The sequence below is a fragment of the Octopus bimaculoides genome, chromosome 1 (genome assembly GCF_046866305.1).
Source record: "Octopus bimaculoides isolate indiv1 chromosome 1, ASM4686630v1, whole genome shotgun sequence".
In the NCBI taxonomy this organism is placed as follows: domain Eukaryota; kingdom Metazoa; phylum Mollusca; class Cephalopoda; order Octopoda; family Octopodidae; genus Octopus; species Octopus bimaculoides.
This window is the reverse complement of record NC_142928.1, coordinates 130292120-130316150: the sequence shown is the minus strand read 5'-3', so window position 1 is coordinate 130316150 and position 24031 is coordinate 130292120. Positions and strand designations below refer to the sequence as shown.

At 36.7% G+C, this 24031-nt stretch overlaps 1 protein-coding gene across 3 annotated transcripts in view; it reads left to right on the top strand.

The window, feature by feature from the left end:
- The window catches only part of LOC106870823 (uncharacterized), a 46301-nt gene extending 22800 nt beyond the window's left edge, over window positions 1–23501 (top strand). For 2 of the 3 annotated variants that reach the window (XM_052970335.2, XM_089358185.1), the window contains exons 2-4: window positions 3157–3469; window positions 13231–13447; window positions 20524–23501. In XM_052970335.2, coding sequence (XP_052826295.1) covers window positions 3157–3469; window positions 13231–13447; window positions 20524–22369 — 2376 coding nt within the window. In that variant the 3' untranslated portion in view covers window positions 22370–23501. The remainder of the gene's footprint in view (window positions 1–3156; window positions 3470–13230; window positions 13448–20523) is intronic. The other variant, XM_089358186.1, reaches the window with a different exon arrangement.
- Window positions 23502–24031: the final 530 nt, after the last annotated feature.

Genomic DNA, 24031 nt, shown 5'->3' with positions numbered 1-24031 from the left:
TCTGTTAGATTGATGTAGCCAGGTCAGCTGCTGTACAATTTTTTGTGCCATGCACAAAAAAGATTGTTGTTTAGCAGCTGCCCTTTCAACAACATGTTGATAAGTCTGGTTTGTAGCATGCACTACATTTGCGTACCTCCGTTTTGGAGCAGGTGATGCATAGTCCTTTCCTTTTGGCCCATGGTTTCTGCCCTGTTTCATGTTTATGTAGTGGGGTCTTTGTTGTGCAAAACAGCAGTTTGCACCTTCCTCTGCATGCCAGCAGACACCTTTCAAGTAGAATTTGCACATTTGTGTGTGCTGTCTCTTTTCTCTTTTTATCCTTTTTGTTATATGGGTAGTCAGGTTTGCTTCTTTCTTTGGCTGTTTCATCTTTTGTTTTTGTTTTAACTTTTGCTTCTTTTAGTTGTTCTTTCTTGGCTCTTCTACCTCCGTGGTTTTCCGTTTTGATGGTGCTAGGGGCACTTGTACTTGGGTTTACTTTCCAGACAGGTTTCTCGCTTGAATCTTCTTCTTTGCTTCCTTGAGTGTCTACAAGTGGGGGTGACATCCTTCATCTGCATCCGTGCTCCCATCCTTGTCATCTTTGCTATGTTTATTATCAAAGATGGCATCAAGTGTGCTGATATGGGATCGAATGCGAGTGTGGGAGCGGCTAAACTCCTGCTTCTTTCATTCTATCTGTGCTAATGTTCTGGTGTAACCATTGCTCCTCACTACAGCTGTGATTATGTTGTCTGGGTTATCTCCTTCAGCACAGTGCCAGGCTCTCAAAAACAGTCCCAATTCCATGCTCCTCCACGTTCTGGACATTTTATTTATTTATTTATCTATTTATTTAAAAAATTTAATGGTGTGATGGAGGGTGGGGAAGAAATAGAGAAAGAAATGTATTTATATATATATACATATCCTTTTTGTTATATGGGCAGTCAGGTTTGCTTCTTCCTTTGGCTATTTCATCTTTTGTATTTTGTTTGCATATGTGTGTGTGTGTATATATATATATATATATATATATATATATATATATATATACCTATATGTATATATAATTAAATTAAACAATAGGGTAAAAAATTGGATATTAATTAATATCAATTTAATACCAGGGAACAAGCACATTAAAAGAATCGGAGATTCAGAATAATATCTGAGATCTCAAAGGATTATTGTATATGTATATATAAAAATATATATAAAGGAGGCCACTAGGTGGACTGCTAATGTGCTAGAAGAAGATCACATGTCATGTGTCTACTAAGACCGAATAATTCTCAAAGGGAATTTAGCGAAGTAACAAAAACGTAAATCGGGCAAGACCAGTGAAAATTACATAAAAAAAATACAATTATCTGTAAACATGTTTCGAAATTAATACTTTCTTACCGAAAATATCTGTTTCTCATCAGTACAGACTGTTGGATAAATACAATTTACAGGATCGCACACTAGTTGTACGCCACAAGTGGAGCACGTGTGTACGGTTCTATTAAATTATATTTATGGTAAGATTCAAAAGTCTTCGTTTTTGTGCGCTAAATCCGGAAATATACACGCACACACATGATATGTGTGTGCATATATCTACTTGTGTATATAAATGCGTGTGCATGTGTATATGTGTGTGTATGTTTATATGTGTGTGTGTCAAATCGTCCAGCCCATGCTAGCATGGAAAGCGGACGTTAAACGATGACGACGATATATATGCGCTGTGCGTGAGAAGACCCGGCAAGCCAAGTGAGATCGTTGTCAGGGCCCCTGGACTGGCTCTTGTGCGGGTGGCACATAAGATGCACCATTTTGAGCGTGACCGTTGACAGTGCTGCCTGACTGGCTTTCGTAGGGTTTTCGAGCGAGATCATTGCCAGTGCCCCTGGACTGGCTTTTGTGCGGGTGGCACATAAAAGACACCATTTCGAGCGTGGCCATTGCCAGTACCGCCTGACAGGCCTTCGTGCGGGTGACACGTAAAAGCACCCACTACACTCTCTGAGTGGTTGGCGTTAGGAAGGGCATCCAGATGTAGAAACTCTGCCAAATTAGATTGGAGCCTGGTGTTGCCATCCGGTTTCACCAGTCCTCAGTCAAATCGTCCAACCCATGCTAGCATGGAAAGCGGACGTTAAACGATGACGATGATGATGATGATGATGTGTATATGTGTGTGTATGTGTGTGTGTGCTTTATATATATATATATATGTGTGTGTGGGTGTGTATGTGCATGCATATATGTATGTGTGTGTGTGTGTGTTTATATGTGTGTGTGTGTGTATGTATCTGTGTGAGTGTGTGTATGTGTTTGTGTGTACCGTTGTCTGGACATCAGGCGATTGTAAATGAGCATCATTGTCATACAAGCAAGGTTGTTCACTTCCAATTCATCCATGGAAAACATGCTTGATCAGAAGGAAATATTACTTTGCTAGAAAATAGGTGAGGTTTGACAACAGGAAGGGTGTCTGAGCATAGAAAAATATGCCTCAACAAATTTCATCTGACCCATGCAAGCATGGAAATGTGGATGTTAAATGATGATGCTGATAAGCATACGCTAAGTGTATGAACATAAACATCTCATATTTTTTCATTTTTTTTTTTTTTTTTCATTTTATCTAGTTTCAGCTCATGAGCTGTGGCCATGCTGGGGCACTGACATTTGGTGTTGCTACACAATTTTACTTCACGAATTTTACTTCAGGAATTGAGATTTGGTGCATGAGAGAGTTTGATGCAGCTGCTCTCATCTGCACCTCTTGCCGTGAAGTTGGTTCATCTGGGACATCTGACAGGAAGAGGTCCAGCCTCATCTTGAAGACACCTACATCCACCGCATGCAGGTCTCTCAGGTCCTTCGGGAGGATATTGAAGAGCTGTGGACCTCTGAAGCCCAGGCTATTGCAGTATCTTTTCTTACATCTTGATGGCAAATTTGGAGTCCTTGGCACTGTGCAATGGCATCCAGTTCTTTTATTTGTGTAACTTTCGATACCAAAGTTTGGGACAATTGCTTCGAGGATCTTCCAGATGTATATTATGCATACTAAGTTTCACTCATACATATACAATCACCTTATTATGCTTTACTCTTACACACTCTATAACTCTGTTTCTCTTCCGTTCACTTACCTTTTTTTTTATATTTTATCAGGCATGGGTCCACCGATGGATTGTATTACACAAAATAAGTGACTTGTCAGCTGGTAAGCTTCTGGCTAAACTGGACATCTATTTGAATTCTGATCAAGCCTGTCTTCCTGACACCAAACTGTCAACAATCCTGCTTGAGAATGTCACTGGTATTGTTCATACAACCAAATCAAAGACTCATCCACATGCTTTTGAGATACAAAATAAGGACATTTCTATCCTTTTTTTCTCGGCAACATCTCCTTGTGAGACATATCTTTGGGTATGCCTTCTACGGGAAATCTTCTATTTCCAGCCAATGGATGATGGTGTCAGTAAGTATTGAAACAGGAAGTTTACAGATTGTTGTACTTATTTTTCTTTCTAACAGCTGAGCTCATCAGTTAAAAAAAAAAAAAATCACCATTCAAGTATTTCACAAACAAATGGAATATTCAAAAAACTGCCTCACTGTTTATAAGCTCTATAATCATGTCCAATTTGGTTGAGATTCTTGACACTTCTCACTTATACTGTATTTTCATATTCAAGTAAGAGAGAGAGAGATGTTGATTAACTCTTTAGCATTTAGATTACTCAGTCAAACATAATGCTTATTTATTGAAATTGGTTTGAATTAATCATGCATTATCTTCTAGCTTTGAGATTTCAATGATGTGATTGTTTACTTTTTGAATGACAATGTAGGATAGGTGTGAGATGCTAGATCTGGCCAGTTTTAACATAAAAGAGGTAGAATACTTGGGTTAGATATGGCCAGTTTAAATGCTAAAGGGTTAAATTTACCCCAGTACTTGACTGGTACTTTATTTTATTGACTCCCAAAAGATGAAAAGGATGAAATTAAAATGTAAAGAGTTAAAACAAATATTATGAAGTATTTTGTCTGATACTCTAGCAATTTCACCAATCCACTGCCCTAATAATAATAATAATGATGATTATGATAATAATAATAATCATAATAATAATATAACGATAATAATAATGATGATGATGATAATAATAATAATCATAATAATAATGTAATAATATTAATAATAATAATAATAATAATAATAATATGCTGCTAATACTAAATACAACTAACACTAAATTAACACTACAACTACTACTATTATGATAGCACAGGTATCTGAGGCCCAACTACTACCCTTACCACTACCCCCACCCATGCTACTGTTGCTGGTGCTGCAACCACTGCTGCTACTACACATAAAAACAATATCAGTGATGATAATAATAATGAAAGGAAACAAGTGGAGCTTCCTCCTCCTCATGAGCTGATTAATGATACATTTAGTGATGGTGTCACAATAAAAACACTGGTAATTGCGCAACCTGATAATCGCTACCTCATATGGGTGACAATGACAAAACAAAATATTGTGAATAATGGTGGTAATGAAACTGAAGCCACTGATGGTGACAGTGTTGCACCCGGCAGGCTCAGAGATTCTGGTCCAGCTCCAGCCTGTCAATATCCAGAAAGGGACCACCACACATGGCGTAGATGGAGCAAGCAAATTAATGCTATGGTCATGGAATGTTACTATCTGAGCAGCCCAGTAGATGAAAATGGTGCTCAAATTAGGGGTTACTGACTACATATGCATGATCATTGGAGAGAAAAGGGATTGTTTCAACTAGAGCAATAAGAAAAAATTGTTGGTTCACAGAAGTAGAGCTCGAAGCTATCAAAAGACGGGTCATGGAAAATAGCAGCAGAGATCATCATCATCATCATCATCGTTTAACGTCCGCTTTCCATGCTAGCATGGGTTGGACGATTTGACTGAGGACTGGTGAAACCGGATGGCAACACCAGGCTCCAATCTAATTTGGCAGAGTTTCTGCAGCTGGATGCCCTTCCTAACGCCAACCACTCAGAGAGTGTAGTGGGTGCTTTTACGTGTCACCCGCACGATGGCCAGTCAGGCGGTACTGGCAACGGCCACGCTCAGAATGGTGCATTTTATGTGCCACCCGCACAAGAGCCAGTCCAGGGGCACTGGCAACGATCTCACTTGGCTTGCCGGGTCTTCTCATGCACAGCACATTTCCAAAGGTCTTGGCCAGTAGTCATCGCCTCGGTGAGGCCCAATGTTCGAAGGTCTTGCCTCACCACCTCAGCCCAGGTCTTCCTGGGCCTACCTCTTCCACGGGTTCCCTCAACTGTTAAGGTGTGGCACTTTTTCACGCAGCTATCCTCATCCATTCTCACCACATGTCCATACCAGCGCAATCGTCTCTCTTGCACACCACAACTGATGCTTCTTATGTTCAGCTTTTCTCTCAAGATACTTACACTCTGACGGGTATGCACACTGACGTTACACATCCAACGGAGCATACTGGCTTCATTCCTTGCGAGCTTACGCATGTCCTCAGCAGTCACAGCCCATGTTTCACTGCCATGTAGCATGGCTGTTCGTACACATGCGTCATACAGTCTGCCTTTTACTCTGAGTGAGAGTCCCTTTGTCGCCAGCAGAGGTAAGAGCTCTCTAAACTTTGCCCAGGCTATTCTTATTCTAGTAGCTACACTTTCAGCGCACCCACCCCCACTACTAACTTGGTCACCCAGATAGCGGAAGCTATCGACTACCTCTAGTTTTTCTCCCTGGAATGAGATAGAAGTTGTTTCCTGTTTGTTTACAGTGTTTATTGCACTTGAACATCTGCCACATACAAAAACTAACTTCCTAGTTAACCTGCCTTTGATATTGCTGCACCTCTTATGTGTCCATAGCTTGCACCGGGTACATCTTATAGAGTTACTACCTACTCCTTTTCTACATACTGAGCAGGGCTATCTACCTGAAGGGGTTTGTGTTTTATCTACCTTCCTACTTATTAGGATTTTGGTTTTAGCTAGGTTGACTCTAAGGCCCTTCGATTCTAGTCCTTGCTTCCACACCTGAAACTTCTCCTCTAGTTCTGATAGTGACTCTGCAATTAGTGCAAGGTCATCAGCATAGAGGAGCTCCCAGGGGCAACCTGTCTTGAATTCCTCTGTGATCGCCTGGAGGACTATGATAAATAGGAGGGGGCTGAGGACGGAACCTTGGTGGACCCCTACCTCTACCCGGAATTCATTACTGTACTCATTTCCAACCCCCACCTTACTGGCAGCATCTCTGTACATGGCTTGCACAGCTCTCACTAACCATTCTTCTATCCCAAGTTTCCTCATTGACCACCCGATAAGGGATCGGGGGACCCTGTCAAAGGCTTTCTCCGTGTCAACGAAAGCCAGGTACAGAGGTTTATCCTTGGCTAGGTATTTCTCCTGCAGCTGTCTTACTAGAAATATGGCATCAGTGGTGCTTTTACCTGGCACGAACCCAAACTGCATCTCATCTAAATTGATTCGCTCCCTAATTAGTTGGGCTATGACCCTCTCCGTAACTTTCATAACCTGATCTAACAGCTTGATGCCTCTGTAATTATTTGTATCTAAAGTGTCACCTTTACCTTTGTAGCAGTTGACTATGGTGCTGCTACACCAGTCATTGGGTATGACAATGAAAATACAGTTTTACTAATAAGAGTAATCCCATAGCACAGGAAAGGAGCAGTGGTAGTTTACTTGATGAGAGACATATCAAAGAAGACAATAAAACTAATGGCGACATAACAGATGAACAAAAGGTAATCTATGACAGAATAAAGGTAAGACTACAGGAGAACGATAGCGACATTATTTGCAGCCTTAAAAAGGTTGATCGATGGAAATTGAACCAAGAAACGAAAAATGTCAATGAAATTCTAAAATACAGCAGAACAAACATCATGGCAGAAACAGATAATTTGATCAAGGCAGCAAGTATTGTTGTAGCAGAAAACGTGGGTAATGATGTCAAGAAAAACAAAACATAATGGGAGTGACAAAAGAAAAGATCCATGGTGGAAAAGAAGAATCCAGGCAGGGTTAGACATGCTCTTGAAGGAAATCTCTGTGTTAGACCTAAAAGAGAAAGGGGAGCTTAAAAGCAAACAAAAATACAGGGCACTGAAAAGGAAGTATAATATTGAAAGAAAGGGCCTGAAAGTAGTAGTACAGGAACTGAAACAGTGCCTCATTGCAAAGAAAGCAAAGATGGTAAGATATGACTGAATGATTTTGCCTGCTCGCCACCTTAAATAATAATAATAATAATAATAATAAAAGAAAAAAAATGCTTTCTAATTGATGTATCAATACCAGCAGATGACAACATTTCCCTAAAAGAAATGGAAAAACTTTCAAAATACAAAGACCTGGAAATAGAAGTAACTCGAATGTGGAATCTAAAAACAGAAACAATTCCTATCATAGTAGGTGCCTTAGGTATAATAAAAAAATATTCAGACAAATACATAACAAAAACACCAGGGTTTACAAATATATATAACATACAGAAAATTGCACTACTGGGCACTGCACACATCCTACGCAAAACACTTTCAATACAGTAACCATAAGAGCATCACAGCAAACCACAGCACATACCCAAGGCACACAGAGCTGCGCTCGGTAGTGAAGTGAAAGCACGTTATAAAAATAAAACTACTGAACAATAATAATAATAACAACAACAAAAATAATTCCTAAATTTGGTACAAGGCCATAAATTTGAGGAGAAGGAAATAGTTGATTATATTGATCTCCAGTACTAGACTAGTACTTTATTCTATCAATCAGGAGTTAGCAGAATTTGAACTCAGAATATAAATAGCTGGAAATATAATAATAATGCACAGTTTCTCTTTGCTGTTCCTCTGGTATGATGATTGGACTACCAACAGTTTACATAAATAGTGGATCAGGAGGTTGAAATGAGAATTGTAACACTTGAGTATCAATATGAATGCAATGGACCTAGCTCACTGGGCACTCTATATCACTTGTTTAGCATTTCAGTTATCATAAATGACTTAAAAACATATGAGATGGCTACTAAAGGACAAAGATCAAAAATTTGCAATATAAGAATATATTTTGTGCAAATGCCTGGTCCTTTTAGTAAAGAGATGGTTAAATAAATATATCCCAGTATCCTACATGCACTATCATATTGGCTTCAAAGAAATTGGATTTAAAAGTGAATCCTATGGAATTTAAACATTTAAATATAAGATGTGGAGCATGATGCAGCCCAGATCTGGTTCAACCATCCAACCCATGCTAGCATGGAAAGTAGATATTAAATGATAATGATTTCAAACAAGATAAGATACCTTACAAATGTCAATTCTTGTAACACTCCTCTAGCAATTTAAACTGGCCATTTCAGGTCCATATATTCCACCTGTTGTATGTTCAAATGGGTCAGATTCAGCATCTCACACCTACCATACAATGTCATTCTAAAAATATACAATCAACATCATTGAAATCTTGAAGCTACTTGATAATGCATAATTAATTCAAACCAATTTCAATAAGTAAACATTGTTTGACTGAGTAATCTGAATGCTAAAAGATTGATTTTTTTTTCTATTCTAGGCACAAAGCCCCAGATTTTTTTGTTGGGGACAGTCGATTAGATTGACCCCAGTATGCAACTGGTACTTAATTTATCGACCCCGATAGGATGAAAGGCAAAGTCGACCTCGGCAGAATTTGAACTCAGAACGTAAAGACAGGCGAAATACTGCTAAGCATTTCACCCGGTGTGCTAACATTTCTGTCAGCTCGCTGCCTTAGGATTGATATATTACTGATACCTCTTTTTTTCAAGTATTAGATGGATAAAAGGTAATCAGCTACAGTAGGATTTGAGTACCAGGCTGTGAGAGACTAAATATGTTTTTAGTTTGCTCACTCACCTTACCACAGTTACAGAATAAGTTGTGTTCATTAAAACTTTCTGAATATATAAGCACACCAAACTATAATATATGGATTGGTGAGTTCCTTAGCCCCTTTCATTATTGGAACATCAACAAAGACTCAGTCTCCTTGCAGTATATCTTGACAAATATCAACCTTGTGGAATTCATCTCCTTCCAATTTATACCATCAAGAATTGAAATTGTACTGCAAACTGACAAGCCACTTGTCATTTTAAAAATGCTGCTGTATTTTTAGAATACCGTTTTAAAAATACAGTGAGTTGTCCCTGCCTGGTGGGTACCTATTTTTAGCGAGGTGAACAGGATCATTCTAGAGTTAAATATCTCTTGGCTAGTTGTTTGATATTCAGTCAGTTATATATTGTATGGCATCACTCAGTTACATATATATAAAAGAATAAGGCCTGGTTACTTGTTAAAATTTATAAAGTATCTTCATATGATGTACTAATTTAATTATAATTTATAAAAGTAAAAATGATTTAGCACTGATAACTCACAATATTTGCTAGCTACAGAGTGTTCCAACTATCTACATATGATACCTATTTATGTCTGTTTATATCTTTTGTGTCAGCGACACGGGTGCTTATTACGTGTCACCAGCACAGATGCCTTTTATGTGGCAATGACACAAGTGCCTTTTATGTGTTGTTGGCATGGGTGCCTCTTACGCGTCAGCACACTGGCAACAACTATGATTCACTTAGCTTGTCTACCAAATTTCATTTACAAGGTAATGGTCAGTCTGGGGCCTTAGTTGAAGACCTGTATCCAAAGTGTGGAATTGAACCTGAAAACAGGGTTGCAAAATAAATTTCTTAGCTACACTGCTATGCCTGTACCTTTAATCTATATTAAATTGTTGTGAGAAGTTTCTTACTTTAAAAAGGAATAGTATCCTATTGTAAGTTTTTCCTTATGGAGGGATTTAAACTTAGCATTGCACATCCACAAAATACTTGCTGGTTGTAGTGTCTGTATAGTCCATTGTGATAACTTGTATATGAAACTGACAAGGGACTGAGACTTCTGGTGGTTTGCTGTGCTTGAGAAGCTAAGTAAAGTCGTGGTTGTCCTTGCACACAGGCATGTCCCCTGCATCTCTCTTCAGCTGAGTGATCCTAACCTTGTGGGCTCATGGGTACTGATGCCACATAAAAAGCACATGTGCTGGTGCCACGTAAAGGCATCCATACCGGTTCTGTGTAAAAACACCCAGTACATTCTGTAAAGTGGTTAGCATTAGGAAAGGCATCCAGATGTAGAAACCATGCCAAAACAGACATAGATCCTGGGAAGCTCTTCAGCTGGTCAGCTCCTGTCAAACTGTTCAGCCCATGCCAGCATGGAAAATGGGTGTTAAATGATGATGATGAATGGATAGTTAATCTCTACGCCAGTAGCACAATTCACTAGATTTAGACAATATTTTAACTGGTAGATAAATAACCACCAGATCATTTAACCTTTTTACTGCATGGTTATTCTAGCAATATGTTAAATATCTTCCAAAAAGTAGAATTGATATTTTATGCAAGTCACATTGCCTCAATCATCATCATCATCACCATCGTTTAATGTCCGCTTTCCATGCTAGCATGGGTTGGACGATTTGACTGAGGACTGGTGAACCAGATGGCTACACCAGGCTCCAATCTGATTTGGCAGAGTTTCTACAGCTGGATGCCCTTCCTAACGCCAACCACTCCAAGAGTGTAGTGGGTGCTTTTACGTGCCACCAGCACAAAGGCCAGTCAGGCGGTACTGGCAACGGTCATGCTCAAAATGGTGACACCTGCACAGGAGTCAGTCCAGCGGTACTGGCACGATCTCGCTCGAATGTCTTTACACATGCCACCAGCACAAGTGCCAGGAAGGCAACGCTGGGCACAGGTGCCATCATGATTTCGCTTTCGCTTGCCCCAACAGGCCTTTACAAGCCAAGTTTCATGTCCTAAACTTGATATATCTCAGCAAAAAATAAGTTTCAAACAGGACTTTCTTCAGCTACATTGGTGTATAAAACTGCTTTCTGCAGTTAGGGGTTTTGACATATTAAGTGGATATATCTGATTTCCACAGAAAAAGGCTTCATCAACTATTTGATGAGTTAAGTAGGGAATTTTTATATAGTTGTTTGGCTAGTTAAAAATAGCAGCCAAATATCCCACAAATCACATCCCTACCACCTTAAATAAAAGGAAGGATACATGGGATAGTGTGGCCCTGGATATGCTATATGATGTGGATGGTCAAGGCCTGCCTTTAACCATAAGCTTATTCAATCAGGCTAAGTTGAAGCTAAACAAGAATTAAGTGTTTAGAGTTGAACTTTACTTATTTGTCTAAGAAAATATCTCAGACAAAATAACATCTAGAAGCTGTGACCTCCACATTTTCTGCTTCATACTTCCTAACATCTTCAAAATATGTCATTTATTTATTTATTTATTTATTTATTTATTCATTTATTTATTTATTTATTTACTTATTTATTTCAGACTGAACCATTTATTCAATATTTATTTTAATTTCTGAGTCATTGAATTATTGAACTTTTCACCATGGTTTTCTTATCTTTGCTGTTACAATCTAGATCAGTTAATTTGGTACAATGTTGTAACTGGTACAGATATTGTTGATAGGGGTGGTAGGGATATTGTTGCTGTTATCGTTGGTGATGGTACTAGTGGTGGGTAGAGTTTTCATTGTTGTTGTTATTGGGAGTGTGTTAGGGGTACATTGCTTGTTAATTATTGTTAATTTGTTTTTAGTTGTGATATTGGTTTTGTTGTTGTCATTGTTATTATGATTGTCCTAAAAAGTCTTATGGAATGAAAATAAACTGAAATTATGAAATGTGACTATATTGTGATATTTTAATGGTTTTACTCTGTATTTTGTAGTTTAAGTGTGGTAGTGTTGTTGTTTAACCCTTGAAAATATCTATGATCTAAGGCAGTGGCCCCTGAATCACTTTTGCAGCACAGACTGGTTTCATACAAGATGATTTTTCCATGGATCAGAGGACCATGCATCTAACGAAACAATAACGTGCATAATATATAATTTAATTATTACATGTATAATACATATATATTACAAACATAAGACATATATGCAAAAACGCCTCACTGATTGTGATAGTCAATAAAATATAAATAAAATTTTAAAATTTATCCTTTCTGTGTGGCCTGATACCAAATGATCCATGGCATGGTATTGGTCTGTGGCAAGGTGGTTGAGGACACCTGATCTAAGACATTCTGCCTGAAACTCTTGCATTTTCTTCCTCAGACATTGGATATACAGATCTACATAATTCAATGTTTCTATTTTTATTGAAGATGATATGATGTAATTTGAAGGGAAATTGGCTGCCATTTCTAGCAGGTTGAGCAACTATGTAGGGGCTCACTCATTGACCCAGGTATTGTAGTGTTGTGTATTCTAGTGTAGAAATATAGTGTAATAGCTGGAGTGGTTAAAATATTTTTGTACTTCAAATGGATGCTTGTTCAGACCGCCAGACTACACTGATTTACTGTTTGATTCACTACTCTTGCAGGAGTTTAGTTCTTCTATATAACACATCAATATAAAACTGTTCTTGTTGCTGTTGTTATAGGAATATTAGCCAGATCACCTTTAAATTATACACTTGACTGTGATCTGAGGGAAATTTGGCTGCTAGTTTAAACATGTCAAGTGATTATGTGGTGTTCCCTTTTTACCTAGTATTGTTAGTGGTGTTGTTGTCAGCTCTGTTTGAGCAGGCCTATAATCAAAGGCATTCCAGTTATGACCATTTCTTTTTATTTAGACAATGTAGTATTCCGAGTGTACAGTGTTATCCAATGTGTTCCTCTCTTTTCAAGACAATAGATTGTAATTCGAAGGACATTTGGTTGCTATTTCTAATAGCTCAAGTGACTTAGTAGAAGCCCTCTAGTTATTCAACCTAAATAGTTTAGTTTGTTATTGTTGGGAAGCTGGGCATTGAGGTTGTTAATATTGATGGTTGCTAGGGTAGAGGAAAGTTGCTAGTGTTCCATATTCTTATGTTATTAATTCCCAATTATACTCATTTCATTTTACACAATCAGACTTTCACATTACCACAGAAATATAATACTATTTTCTTATGATGTATGAAAATGATTGTTTATTTTCTCATGCTAATGTAAAATAAAAATAAATCTAAGACAGTTTTATTTCAAATCTCTTTCAGATTCTTATGAAGTTTGGATCAGAGAAAATGAATATTCAGTAAGTCTAGGACTTACTGGTGATTATTTTATGAGAATTACACCAAGTTCCTTATTTTTAAAGAAGCAGACAGGTGATAGCAACTATGAGTGGCCACTGTCTACTTTAAAAAGGTTCTATGTCAAGTCCCTGGCACCAAAAGATAAAACTAACAATATTCTTATTATTGAGAGTGGATTGTAAGTTGATTTTTACCTGTTATTGTCATAATCGTTGTATTCAATGTCTCCATAACTATCATTTTCAATGCCATGTAATGCTTCTCTGTTTCATTTGTATCTGTTTCAATTTTTTTTTTCTTTTGCTCTTTTAAAGCTTAGCCCGGCTCATGGGCCTGGTTTCCCGGTTTCTATGGCGTATGTGTTCCCCCTAGCTGGACGGGACGCCAGTCCATCGCAGTGTTACTCAAGAAACAGGAAGAAAGAGTGACAGAAAGTTGGGGCGAAAGAGTACAACAGGGGTCGCCACCACCTCCTGCCGGAGCCCCATGGAGCTTAGGTGTTTTCGCTCAATAAACACTCACAACGCCCGGTCTGGGATACGAAATCGCGATCCTCCGAACGCGAGTTTGCGGCCCTAACCACTGGGCCATTGTGCCTCCACATCTGTTTCAATTACCAATGTAGAAATATAAAAATACTAGGCGTAGAAGAAAATAGATGTAACAGGATTTGACTATAACACTTCATCTCAAATAAGCAAATGCTATACATCAAAATCAATTTGAACTGATTGATATCATCTCACACCGTACAACATGACCAGACTGTCACTTTGTAACCTCTCATGACATGCTATAACTTTCATACACCCTAAACAACATGCTATAATAAGACATTATACTCTCTTACATGCTATAACTACCACACTGCACCCTAAACAACATACTCTGACTATCACATTACATAACATTCCATGACTGTCACACTGTCCTACACAACATGCTATAATGGCTTCACTGTATCATACACAACATATCAACATGTCTTGCAATCTGCACAGTGTAATTTGTTCATTTTGCAGTACCTTATTCAACATCATGTGAAGGCACATGACTCAGTAGTTAGAGCATCAGGTTTACAATTGTGGGGTTGTGAGTTTGATTCCTGGACCAGGCTGTGATGTGTTCTTGAGCAAGGTACTTTATTTCATGTTGCTTTAGTTCACTCGGCTGTAGAAATGAGTTGCAATGTTACTGGTGCCAAGCTGTATTGGCCTTTGCCTTTCTCTTGGACAACATCGGTGGTATAGAGAGGAGAGACTGGTATACATAGGTGACTGTTGGTCTTCCACAAACCACCTTGCACGGACTTGTGCCTCAGAGGGGAACTTCTACTGTAGTCCTGAGCTGACAAAAGCTTTGTTAGTAGAGCTGGTGGACAGAAACTGAAAGAAGCCAATTATATATGTGTGTATGTGTGTGTGTACTTGTATCTCTTTGTCTTGACATCCTGTAATAGTTGTAAATGAATGTCACTGTCATACAAGTGGTGTCATTTGTTTTCCAGTCTACTATGGAAACATGTCTGGCTATTGGAGAAATATTACCATGCTTGGAAACTGGTGAGGGTTGGTTCTAGAAAGGACATCTGACTATAGAAAATCTGTTTTAACGAATTCTGTTTGACTCTTGAAAGTATGGAAACATAGACATTAAACAACCGCCACACAGTCACAGTACAGATAAAAACACACACACACACACACACACACACAGAGTACAGATAAAAAACAGATGTAAACTTATGTAAATGAAACAATTTGTAATTTCTGACATGGATATTTGTTTATATTTATTTATTTAAGAGAGAGAGACAGAAAAACAAGGCATTGATGTAAAGAATGAGTGCATTTTTATTTATTTTTTTTAAAGGACAAGTAATTCTATAGAAGTGTATTGTTTTGAGAAAATAGGGAGTAGTTTTGTGAAACTTCTGATTTATGGCCTTGTTGTTTTCAGATAAGAGAAGTAAACAATGCTACAGATACTGATTAGAGTAACAATTTTATTTTTTTATAACACTTTTAATATAATAATGATAATATTGGTTTCAAATTCTGGCACAAGGCCAACAATTTTGGGGCAGTGGGTAAGTCAATTACATTGACCCCAGTGTGCAACTGGTGCTTATTTTATCACTCCCTGAAAAGATGAAAGGCAAAGTCGACCTTGGCTGAATTTGAACTCAGAATGTAAAGGACAGATGAAATGCTGCTAAACATTTTGCCAGGCGTTCCAACAATTCTGCCAGCTTGCTGCTATATAAAAGTAATAGTATTGGTTTCAAATTCTAGCACAAGGCCAGCAAATTTTAGGGAGTGGGTAAGTCACTTACATCAACCTGAGTGCTCAACTGGTGCTCATTTTATTGACCTTGAAAGGAAAAAGGTAAAGTCAACTTTGGCAGAATTTGAACTCAGAATGTAAAGATGGACAAAATGCCATTAAGCATTTTGCCCAGCATTTTAATGATTCTGCCAGCTCACCACCTTATAAAAGTAATGATATTAATTTAACATTGTCTGAAGTTTTATTGTATTTAAGCCTTTGAATTTTAATATAGCAGTGATATGTTGCAATATATTCAGATATTTTTGATTTATGCTCACTTTTAAATTAAAATAAAGACATATAAAATAACCATGAATAATAAAAAAATTCTGTAAAGTATAAAATGGAAAATGAGTAGAATAAGATTCAAATTAAACTCAAGAAAAGAAATGGTAAACAAAATAGTGATATATAAATTCTAAATGTAATTGGTGATGTAACACCTTATAAATGCCAATGGATTATTAGTTTTATTTTTCTAAAGAGTTATATGAGGAGAAGCAGCATCTGTGTCCTTCCTGGGCTTTCTCAAACTGGCAAGATTAGTGTTTTTGAGGTTCAGTTTAAACTGCCATAGATCAATACCTACAAGGAAAACATGGGTAGTGAGGTGATTTCAGGTAGCTGTAGTCCTGAGAATAAAAGACTGAACAAAATATTTAGTTTGGGTAGAGCGACAATAGGGATGATGAGAGAAGAGGCAGGTACATCTGTTTGGAGTGAGGTGTTATGCAGCAAGCTAGTTTATAAGAACAGAGGCTATTGAAATAGTGGTAGAAGGGGTAGAGAAGAGAAACTGTATCTACCAATGAGTCAGTAGTTACAGTGCATTAATGAATCCTTATTAGGCCACTGAATAACATTTATTTAGGATGCAGTTTAGGATCTTTGCATATTATAGGCACAAGCGTGGCTGTGTGGTAAGAAGTTTGCTTCCCAACAACATGGTTCCAGATTCAGTTCCACTCTGTGACACCTTGGGCAAGTGTCTTTTACTATGGGCTCAGGCTGACCACAGCCTTGTGAGTGGATTTGGTAGTCAGAAACTGAAAAAAGCCCATTGTGTGTGTGTGTATATATATATATATATATATATATATATATATAAACAATATATGAGTATATGCATTTATATGTACATGTATGTACATACCTTCATCTACATGTACATATAGATACATATCTGGGTACATGACGTTGCAATAAAACATGGACAAAATGATAAACAAGTTACAAAAAACAAGCAGGCCACATAGAGAACATATCCTTCATCAGCTGCCACCATTAAAACACTGGCGTTTCGAAGAGTTAGGGCAGGACGCATCGTTAAAATGGCTCTTCCCACGAACCCAAATTAAATTTTTTCATGGAGGATAGCAGCGGATGGAAAACAAGACAGGAAAATGAAACCGTATATATATATATATATATATATATATATATATATATATATACACGACTATATATATATTTGGAGTGAGGTATTATGCAGCAATGAAAACATGTTTCTGAGTTTACACAGTTTATCCTGAGAAAGGCTGCATGTGCTAAAACAGCCTTTAGTAAAGTCCTACAATGCCCTCCCCACTTACAAATCTTAGATTCTCCCTGAAGCTTCTGTATGAATAAACCAGAGGTTCTCAACTGGGGTCCATATGGCCCCTGGGGATCCATATAATATTTTGGGGAGTCCATGCTAGCAAAATAGGAAATTGGGGAGCCACAGTAGAATTTTAATGTTGCACACAAAATTCTGATTTAAATGTACATATTGCATGAAACAGCAAGAAACGTTTTATATAGTTTAACCTTCACAAGTGGATGAGTAAATAACAAAATAGGAATTTTATGAGAAGTATCTATAAAATTAGTTTTTAAACATCAAGTGGCTGTTGGGGTCCATCAGAGTAAAATTGTAAACAAAGGGTTCCATACATAAAAAATGGTTGAGAACCTCTGGAATACATGAAGCCACTGTTTTCTATCTACCCATTTCTCTCTTTCTTACCATCCTCTTCTTCTTAATTTACTTCTCATTTTTTTCTCTATCTTTTCTCACCTTTCATCACGTTTGTTACTCTCCTTTTCTATTATAATTCTCTAATTTACTTCTCTCTAATTCTGGCATTTCTTCTCTCCCTCTTCTTTTAATCTCACACTTACTCTAATTTCCTTGGCCTTAACTACCTCAAACATATCTTCTTCATTGTGGTAAATTACCATCCTAATTAGTGTCATATCTCTATGCTGTGGTCTGAAGTACCAGGAAATGTATGAATAAATCATTCACAAAGAGATAGGCGTAGAAAGCAAGAGGTTAGATAAGTTAGAATGATAGGAAAGTTGATATGAATTTAATAAACAATGTTGTGTGTGTGTGTGTGTGTGTGTGTGTGTGTGTGTGTGTGTGTGTGTGTGTGTGTGCACCCTACTGATGTGAATACCTCTTTGAAAATACAGGAGAAAGAGGATAACTAAAGACAACTGCTTAAAATTTTCAGCTTTTATACCCAGATTATAAATTCACATTTATATCAATAATTGTGCTCTTAGGTTTTGTTTGTGACAATCTGAAAAAGCTAAGGTTTTCAGAAAAAGAAGTCAACCAGCTAACATGCACATTGCAAATAAAGTCTGTAAGCAGAACAGTAAAAATATGCAAAACTTTCCTCAAGGACAAAATGTGACATTGCTTTTGTTATCTGGAGTTGAATGATGGACATTGCTTTTGTTATCTAGAGTTGAATGATGGAGCTTTGTATTGTCATTAGAAACCAGTTCCTTCTTTTCAGGAAGATTTCAAATAATGACAATTAGTAGAGAACACATACATGCATGCGCGCACACACACACACACACACACACACACACACAGAACACAAACATGTATGTTTGAATGTTTGTATTGTGTGTAGAACTGTATGTATATTTAAAAATTAGCTTCTTATGAAGCAGGAGAGAATCATTTCATACATGTCCTCCCCACCCCACCCTTTCCTTACTCTCTTCAGACAAGTAAAAGTGTTGTAAGAAAGGAAATTTCTAGAAATGAAAGATTAGGTAAATTTGTATATTATGGTTTCTGGATGATAACAGATTCTTAAAAAGAATTTAGATGTGAAAGGGGTTTTGAGAGAAAACATGGTCTATTGCTAGACAAGTGTATTAGTGGGTTAGAGATTGTTGAATTTTCTTTTTTGGATGAATATCTCTATAAATATTTCTATGTATAGCAGCAACACTGTTCTAAATGTATTGTAATCAAAAGCAGTCCTGTGTAAACATCTCCTTTTGTCAGTGGGTCTGGGGAAAAAGGCATTTCTCATATTTTATAAAAGCCTCCTCTAATCATGTGAGTGGCAAGAATGAGAAAGAAACTGACTAATGATTATTGCGTTGACTGGCTGAGTGGTTAGAGCATCGGGCTTACAATCATGAAGTAGTGAGTTCGATTCCCAGACTGAATGTGTGTTGTGTTCTTGAGCAAGACACTTTATTTCACGTTGCTCCAATCCACTCAGCTATAGAAATGAGTTGCGACATCACTAGTGCCAAGCTGTATTGGCCTTTGCCTTACTCTTGGATAACATCAGTGGCATGGAGAGGGGAGGCTGGTATGTATGGGCAACTGCTGGTCTTCCATAAACAACCATGCCCGGATTTGTGCCTTGTAGAGAAACTTTCTAGGTGCAATACTATGGTCATTCATGACTGAAGTGGGTTTTTACTTAAGGTAGTCAGCATATTAATCATTATTCAGTTTTTAATCTCATTCATTCCTGATGTCAAGTGGTTAAATCTCAGTGGTCAAATTGCTATGATTCAGTGAGAAAGGTGACATAATTGCTATTGTTGTTTAGGCCTAGGTCTGCTCTGGTCAGGTAGACATATGACCATTTCCATCTTTCTTGTATTAGAGACTAAATTGTATCGTTGTTTAAGACAGTAGGCTATATTTGAGGAATTTGATTGCTATTTTCATCAGGCATCAAGCAACTATATACAAGCTCTAATACATAAATCTACTTTTGATTATAGATCTTCCTCATAACTTGCAGATCTGTCATTAAAGGTATTTCAGGTTTCACCATCTATTCTTGATGTTGCAATCTTTTTAAAGCTATAGTAATTAATTTCCAACAGCTATGTCTACTTCAATATAAGTAGCTATTACAGAGTAGACCAGTTCACTACTGTTAGAAAGGATGCAATGAATCCTGAATCTTTTCCATTATGGTTTCAGAGAGGACAGTCTGCTTAAAGAGTTTGCTTTACAGTCACATGGTACCTTGGGCAAGTGTCTTATACTATGGCTGTGAGTGAAATTTAGTGATTTGAGAAAATGCAGAAGCTTTTAAATGGACTGTGCTTATTCTTGGCTGATAGACTTAGTCTATTGTTTGGTTTAACACTACCATCCGACCCTTAGGTGTCTTTAGTGGAGTCCAGTCTATTGGAAGCAATTGAACAGGTCTCTGATCAGATAACTGATTTTTTTCCTTCTTTTATACCTCAATCTTGGAAGCCAGGAAAAAAATGTTCACAGTTGTAGCCCTTTTATCTCTGATTAAGCTATAGATAAAAAAAAAAAGTAGCCTCATAAAACTGATGAATGCATCAGTAGCTTACTTAACTAAGTTAGAATAAATTTGAGCTATGGAAGAGTAAAAAAAAAACAAAAAAAAACTCCACTTTCAGTTGTCATTACTAAAACTAGAAAATAACTGGGATTTTATGACATTAAAAAAATAATACAGGATACATACTTTATTTAAATTTTCAGCTGTACAAGTCATCAAATAATAGGATTAAAAAATAGTTAAAAAAAAAAAAAAAATTTGTGTAATTAATTCTGCTTTAAATACAATTATTTGTTTAAAAATTTTTTTTAATTTTAATTTTCATTAATATATATTTATTCAGGGTGACCAATATTGGTGAAGCAAGGTTGATATTTGTTTCTCCTCGAGCTGAACAAATTCTGGCCACAATCCGCACCAATATTTATATTGCAATGAATCAGAAAGACAATGATGGTGCTGCATCTCCAACTGTAAGAAATATTTCAGATTGGGAAAGAATTTCTAATAAAGAATTACTATTTAATCAAAATTCTAAACCAGTGAACTTGAGACGAGGAACATCATATGATCCAAGTATGTTTGCCACTTTGAGGAGAAATACTCATGAAGAATATCAAAGAACCCGGATTCAAGATTTCTCCATACTTGCTAATCCTCCTCCTAAGCCTGCCAGATCTTGGTTGTATAATCCTAGTTCAGCTTCTTCAGTTGTCTCTGAGACAATATCATGTCCTGACAAAGTAGTGATGAATTGTGATATCAACCGTGAATCTTTTGACCGACAGTGTATCTTTCGACACAGCGATTCAGAGTTACAACCTCACTTAAATGTCAACATTCCGCAGCAGTTAATAGATGATCACATCAATGCAATTCAAGCCAAGACACCAACAGAAATGAAAGGGTCAGTTTGCTCTAGGGACTCTGGGATTATGTGTGCATCTGAATTAGCATGTCAAGATTCAGAAATTACTAGAGACTATCGTTTCCAAACATTTCGATCAAATTCAACAGACAGTGCTGTGTCTCTGCAATATGAACGTCAAAAATCACAAACCCAAAACAAATTGTCTCTAAATAGTCCTATACTAGAAAGAAGTTTAAAGTTGCCTTCAACTGCAGATTCTGTGGAAGTTCAGTCTATTAGTAGCAATATTTACTGGGATATTGATGCTGCTAATGCATCACAGGAAATAGTTCCTGATCTTAAAGAGAAAAAACAGTTTCTTTCACCTAAGGCACAATCAGAGTGGGATCTTTCCTGTAAAAAAATCAAAGAAGAAGATGAAAATGATAATCTGTCACAAAAGAGTAACCATGAGTATGAAGAGGTGAATTATGTAGGGGAAAGTTGGACAGAAAAGGAAGTCCGACCTCCAGCACTTCCTGAAAGACCAAAGTCACTTCTGATTAGTTTGGACAAATTCCCACAGAAGTCCTCTGGAACTATAATGGAAAGGATTCAGGATTCATTGCACCAAATATCACCAAAGATAAAAAGAAGAATAAACGACAAACAAGTATTGAGAACAAAGAATTTGAATAGTATTATTGATAATTTCCGGAAATTTTCTGAAGGGAATAAAGTAAATCCAGAAACTGGGACAATTATCAGAGAATACAAGAAAGAATTCAAACGTCGTGATAGCGACATCATTGTAGATATTCAAAGAGAACAAACTATATCAGAATGGCGTGGCAACCGCATTCTGCATTCATTTTCTGCCTCAGATGCTTCAAAGTTGTTTTGGAATGAAGAAGAGACAAAAGAAGGTGTTTTTGTTGTTGAACAAAAGATTCCTGAGAAGGAAACATTTCTAGCAAGAGATCCATTTGGTATGCTTCCTGAAAAAAAAATTAAGCAGTCAGAAGAGATCAGAAAATCACGATGCTACAGTGAAGGCCATGATACAGATTCTAATTCTGCTTCTAGTGATAATGACTCAGATTATGAGCTCACATTCCGTAGGCGAACAATGTCACTAGAAAGCAAAATTGGGCATCAGATAATTCGGAAGAAAGTCAGACAGTTGAAAAATGATAACTTTTTACGGAAAGCTCTGCCAAATGACAAGGATATCCTCTTGTCATCCTCCGATACTTATTCCTCACAATATATTGATATGAGTGGTAATTCACTCTTGAAGACTGTAGCTGACATAGAAGTAGAAAACAAGAAATCTTAAAAAAAAATTTAAGGAAATATATTCAAATGACAGCGTTGCTTCTGTTTATTGCCTAACTACTGCAGCAACAACACATATTGGTTTCACTTGGTCAGGCACAAAAAGCTCTACATTTTTAGTAAGGAGAAATAAGACATTTTAATATCTGTGTCTTTTGCATGGACACAAGCAGCCATAAGTGAAGTGAATTAACTTCAGAGAACTGAAATCACATTGTGCTCTCAACTGGTTGGTAGCTTAATGATTCCTTTATGATACTCCTTAAAAGCAAACAGAAAATTATAGGATATCTATGTCATGAAGTATATAATATTTTAACGGCATAGGGATTATGTCTATGTATAAGAAACATTGGCATGCCAAGTATTTTCGTGTCAAAAACAGAATCTGAGGAAACTGATGGTGCTCTTTGTTGGCAAAAACTATACAGTGAGGTTCATGGATTTAGACAAGTTCATATATCATGGGGAAAAGCAGAATATGGTCTTTCAGAATTGATACTTTGCCTTGGAGTAAAGAAAAAAATTTGCAACTGTAAAATTTCATTTTACTTTTAGATGAAGATCAACTTTGACACATCAGATTTCTCTTCTCTCTGTGGTATAAAAACTTACACAAAAGAATGATTTGACAAACATTATATCTATGACAAATATCAAATGTACAACAAATATTTTAAATTTGACATGTATTTAAATATTTTGAAAAAGAAAATTGAAAATATATTTTTAAATCTTAAATTGTTTTTATAAAGAACACAAAATTATTAATCTTTTAATATTTTTATTCTAAAGACAATTCAGAACATTGTATACAAATTGCAATGGTTTGTTGCTGATGAGTATGGTAGATATGATTATGATTATGAGGACTAATATTTCCTACTTTTTAGTTTGCAACCAGTTAGGTGGCATTTTATTTAATATAAAGCTGAGTAAACAATATCAGATGACAAACTATTTTGATTCTTAAATATTGAATATAAATATTAAAATAATTGTATTTTAGGAATGAAGAGAAGGAATAAAATCTCTGAAAAACAAAACAAAAAAAAACTGTAAATAAATTTATATTTAAAATGCTAATTATAAATTATTGCAAAATAAAATATTTGATTTTTAGGATGAAATGACAAGAGAGTTAATCTTTGTATGTTTCTCCTTTTTGGAAAGGAAATGTTTTGTAGAGTTATCACAACTGACTTTGGAGCTGTTACTGAAACAGATTTTCATTATTCAATCCCATTTTTTTCCCTACAGAGTAAATTCAATATCAATCAACTTATTTTAGCACAAATACATGTTGGTTATCTATTTGTAGGCAAAAGAATGTTTACAGAATATTGTTTTAAGTACAGGCATAGCTATGTGGTTAAACAGCTAGCTTCTCAACAATGTGCTTTTGGGTTCAGTCCCACTGCTTAGTACCTTGAGTAAGTGCCTTCTAATATAGCCAACAAAAGCCTTGTGAGTGGATTTGGTAATCCACTTACAAACTTTTGAAAAGTGGAAGAAGCCTATTGTGTGTGTGTGTGTGCATGTCTGTGTGTGCGTGCGCCCTTGTGCTGGTTGCAATGTGATGGTTGCAAACCAATGTGATGGTTGCAAACAAGCATCATCATCCATCATACAATCAATGTTGTTCGTTTCAAGTCTTCTGTGA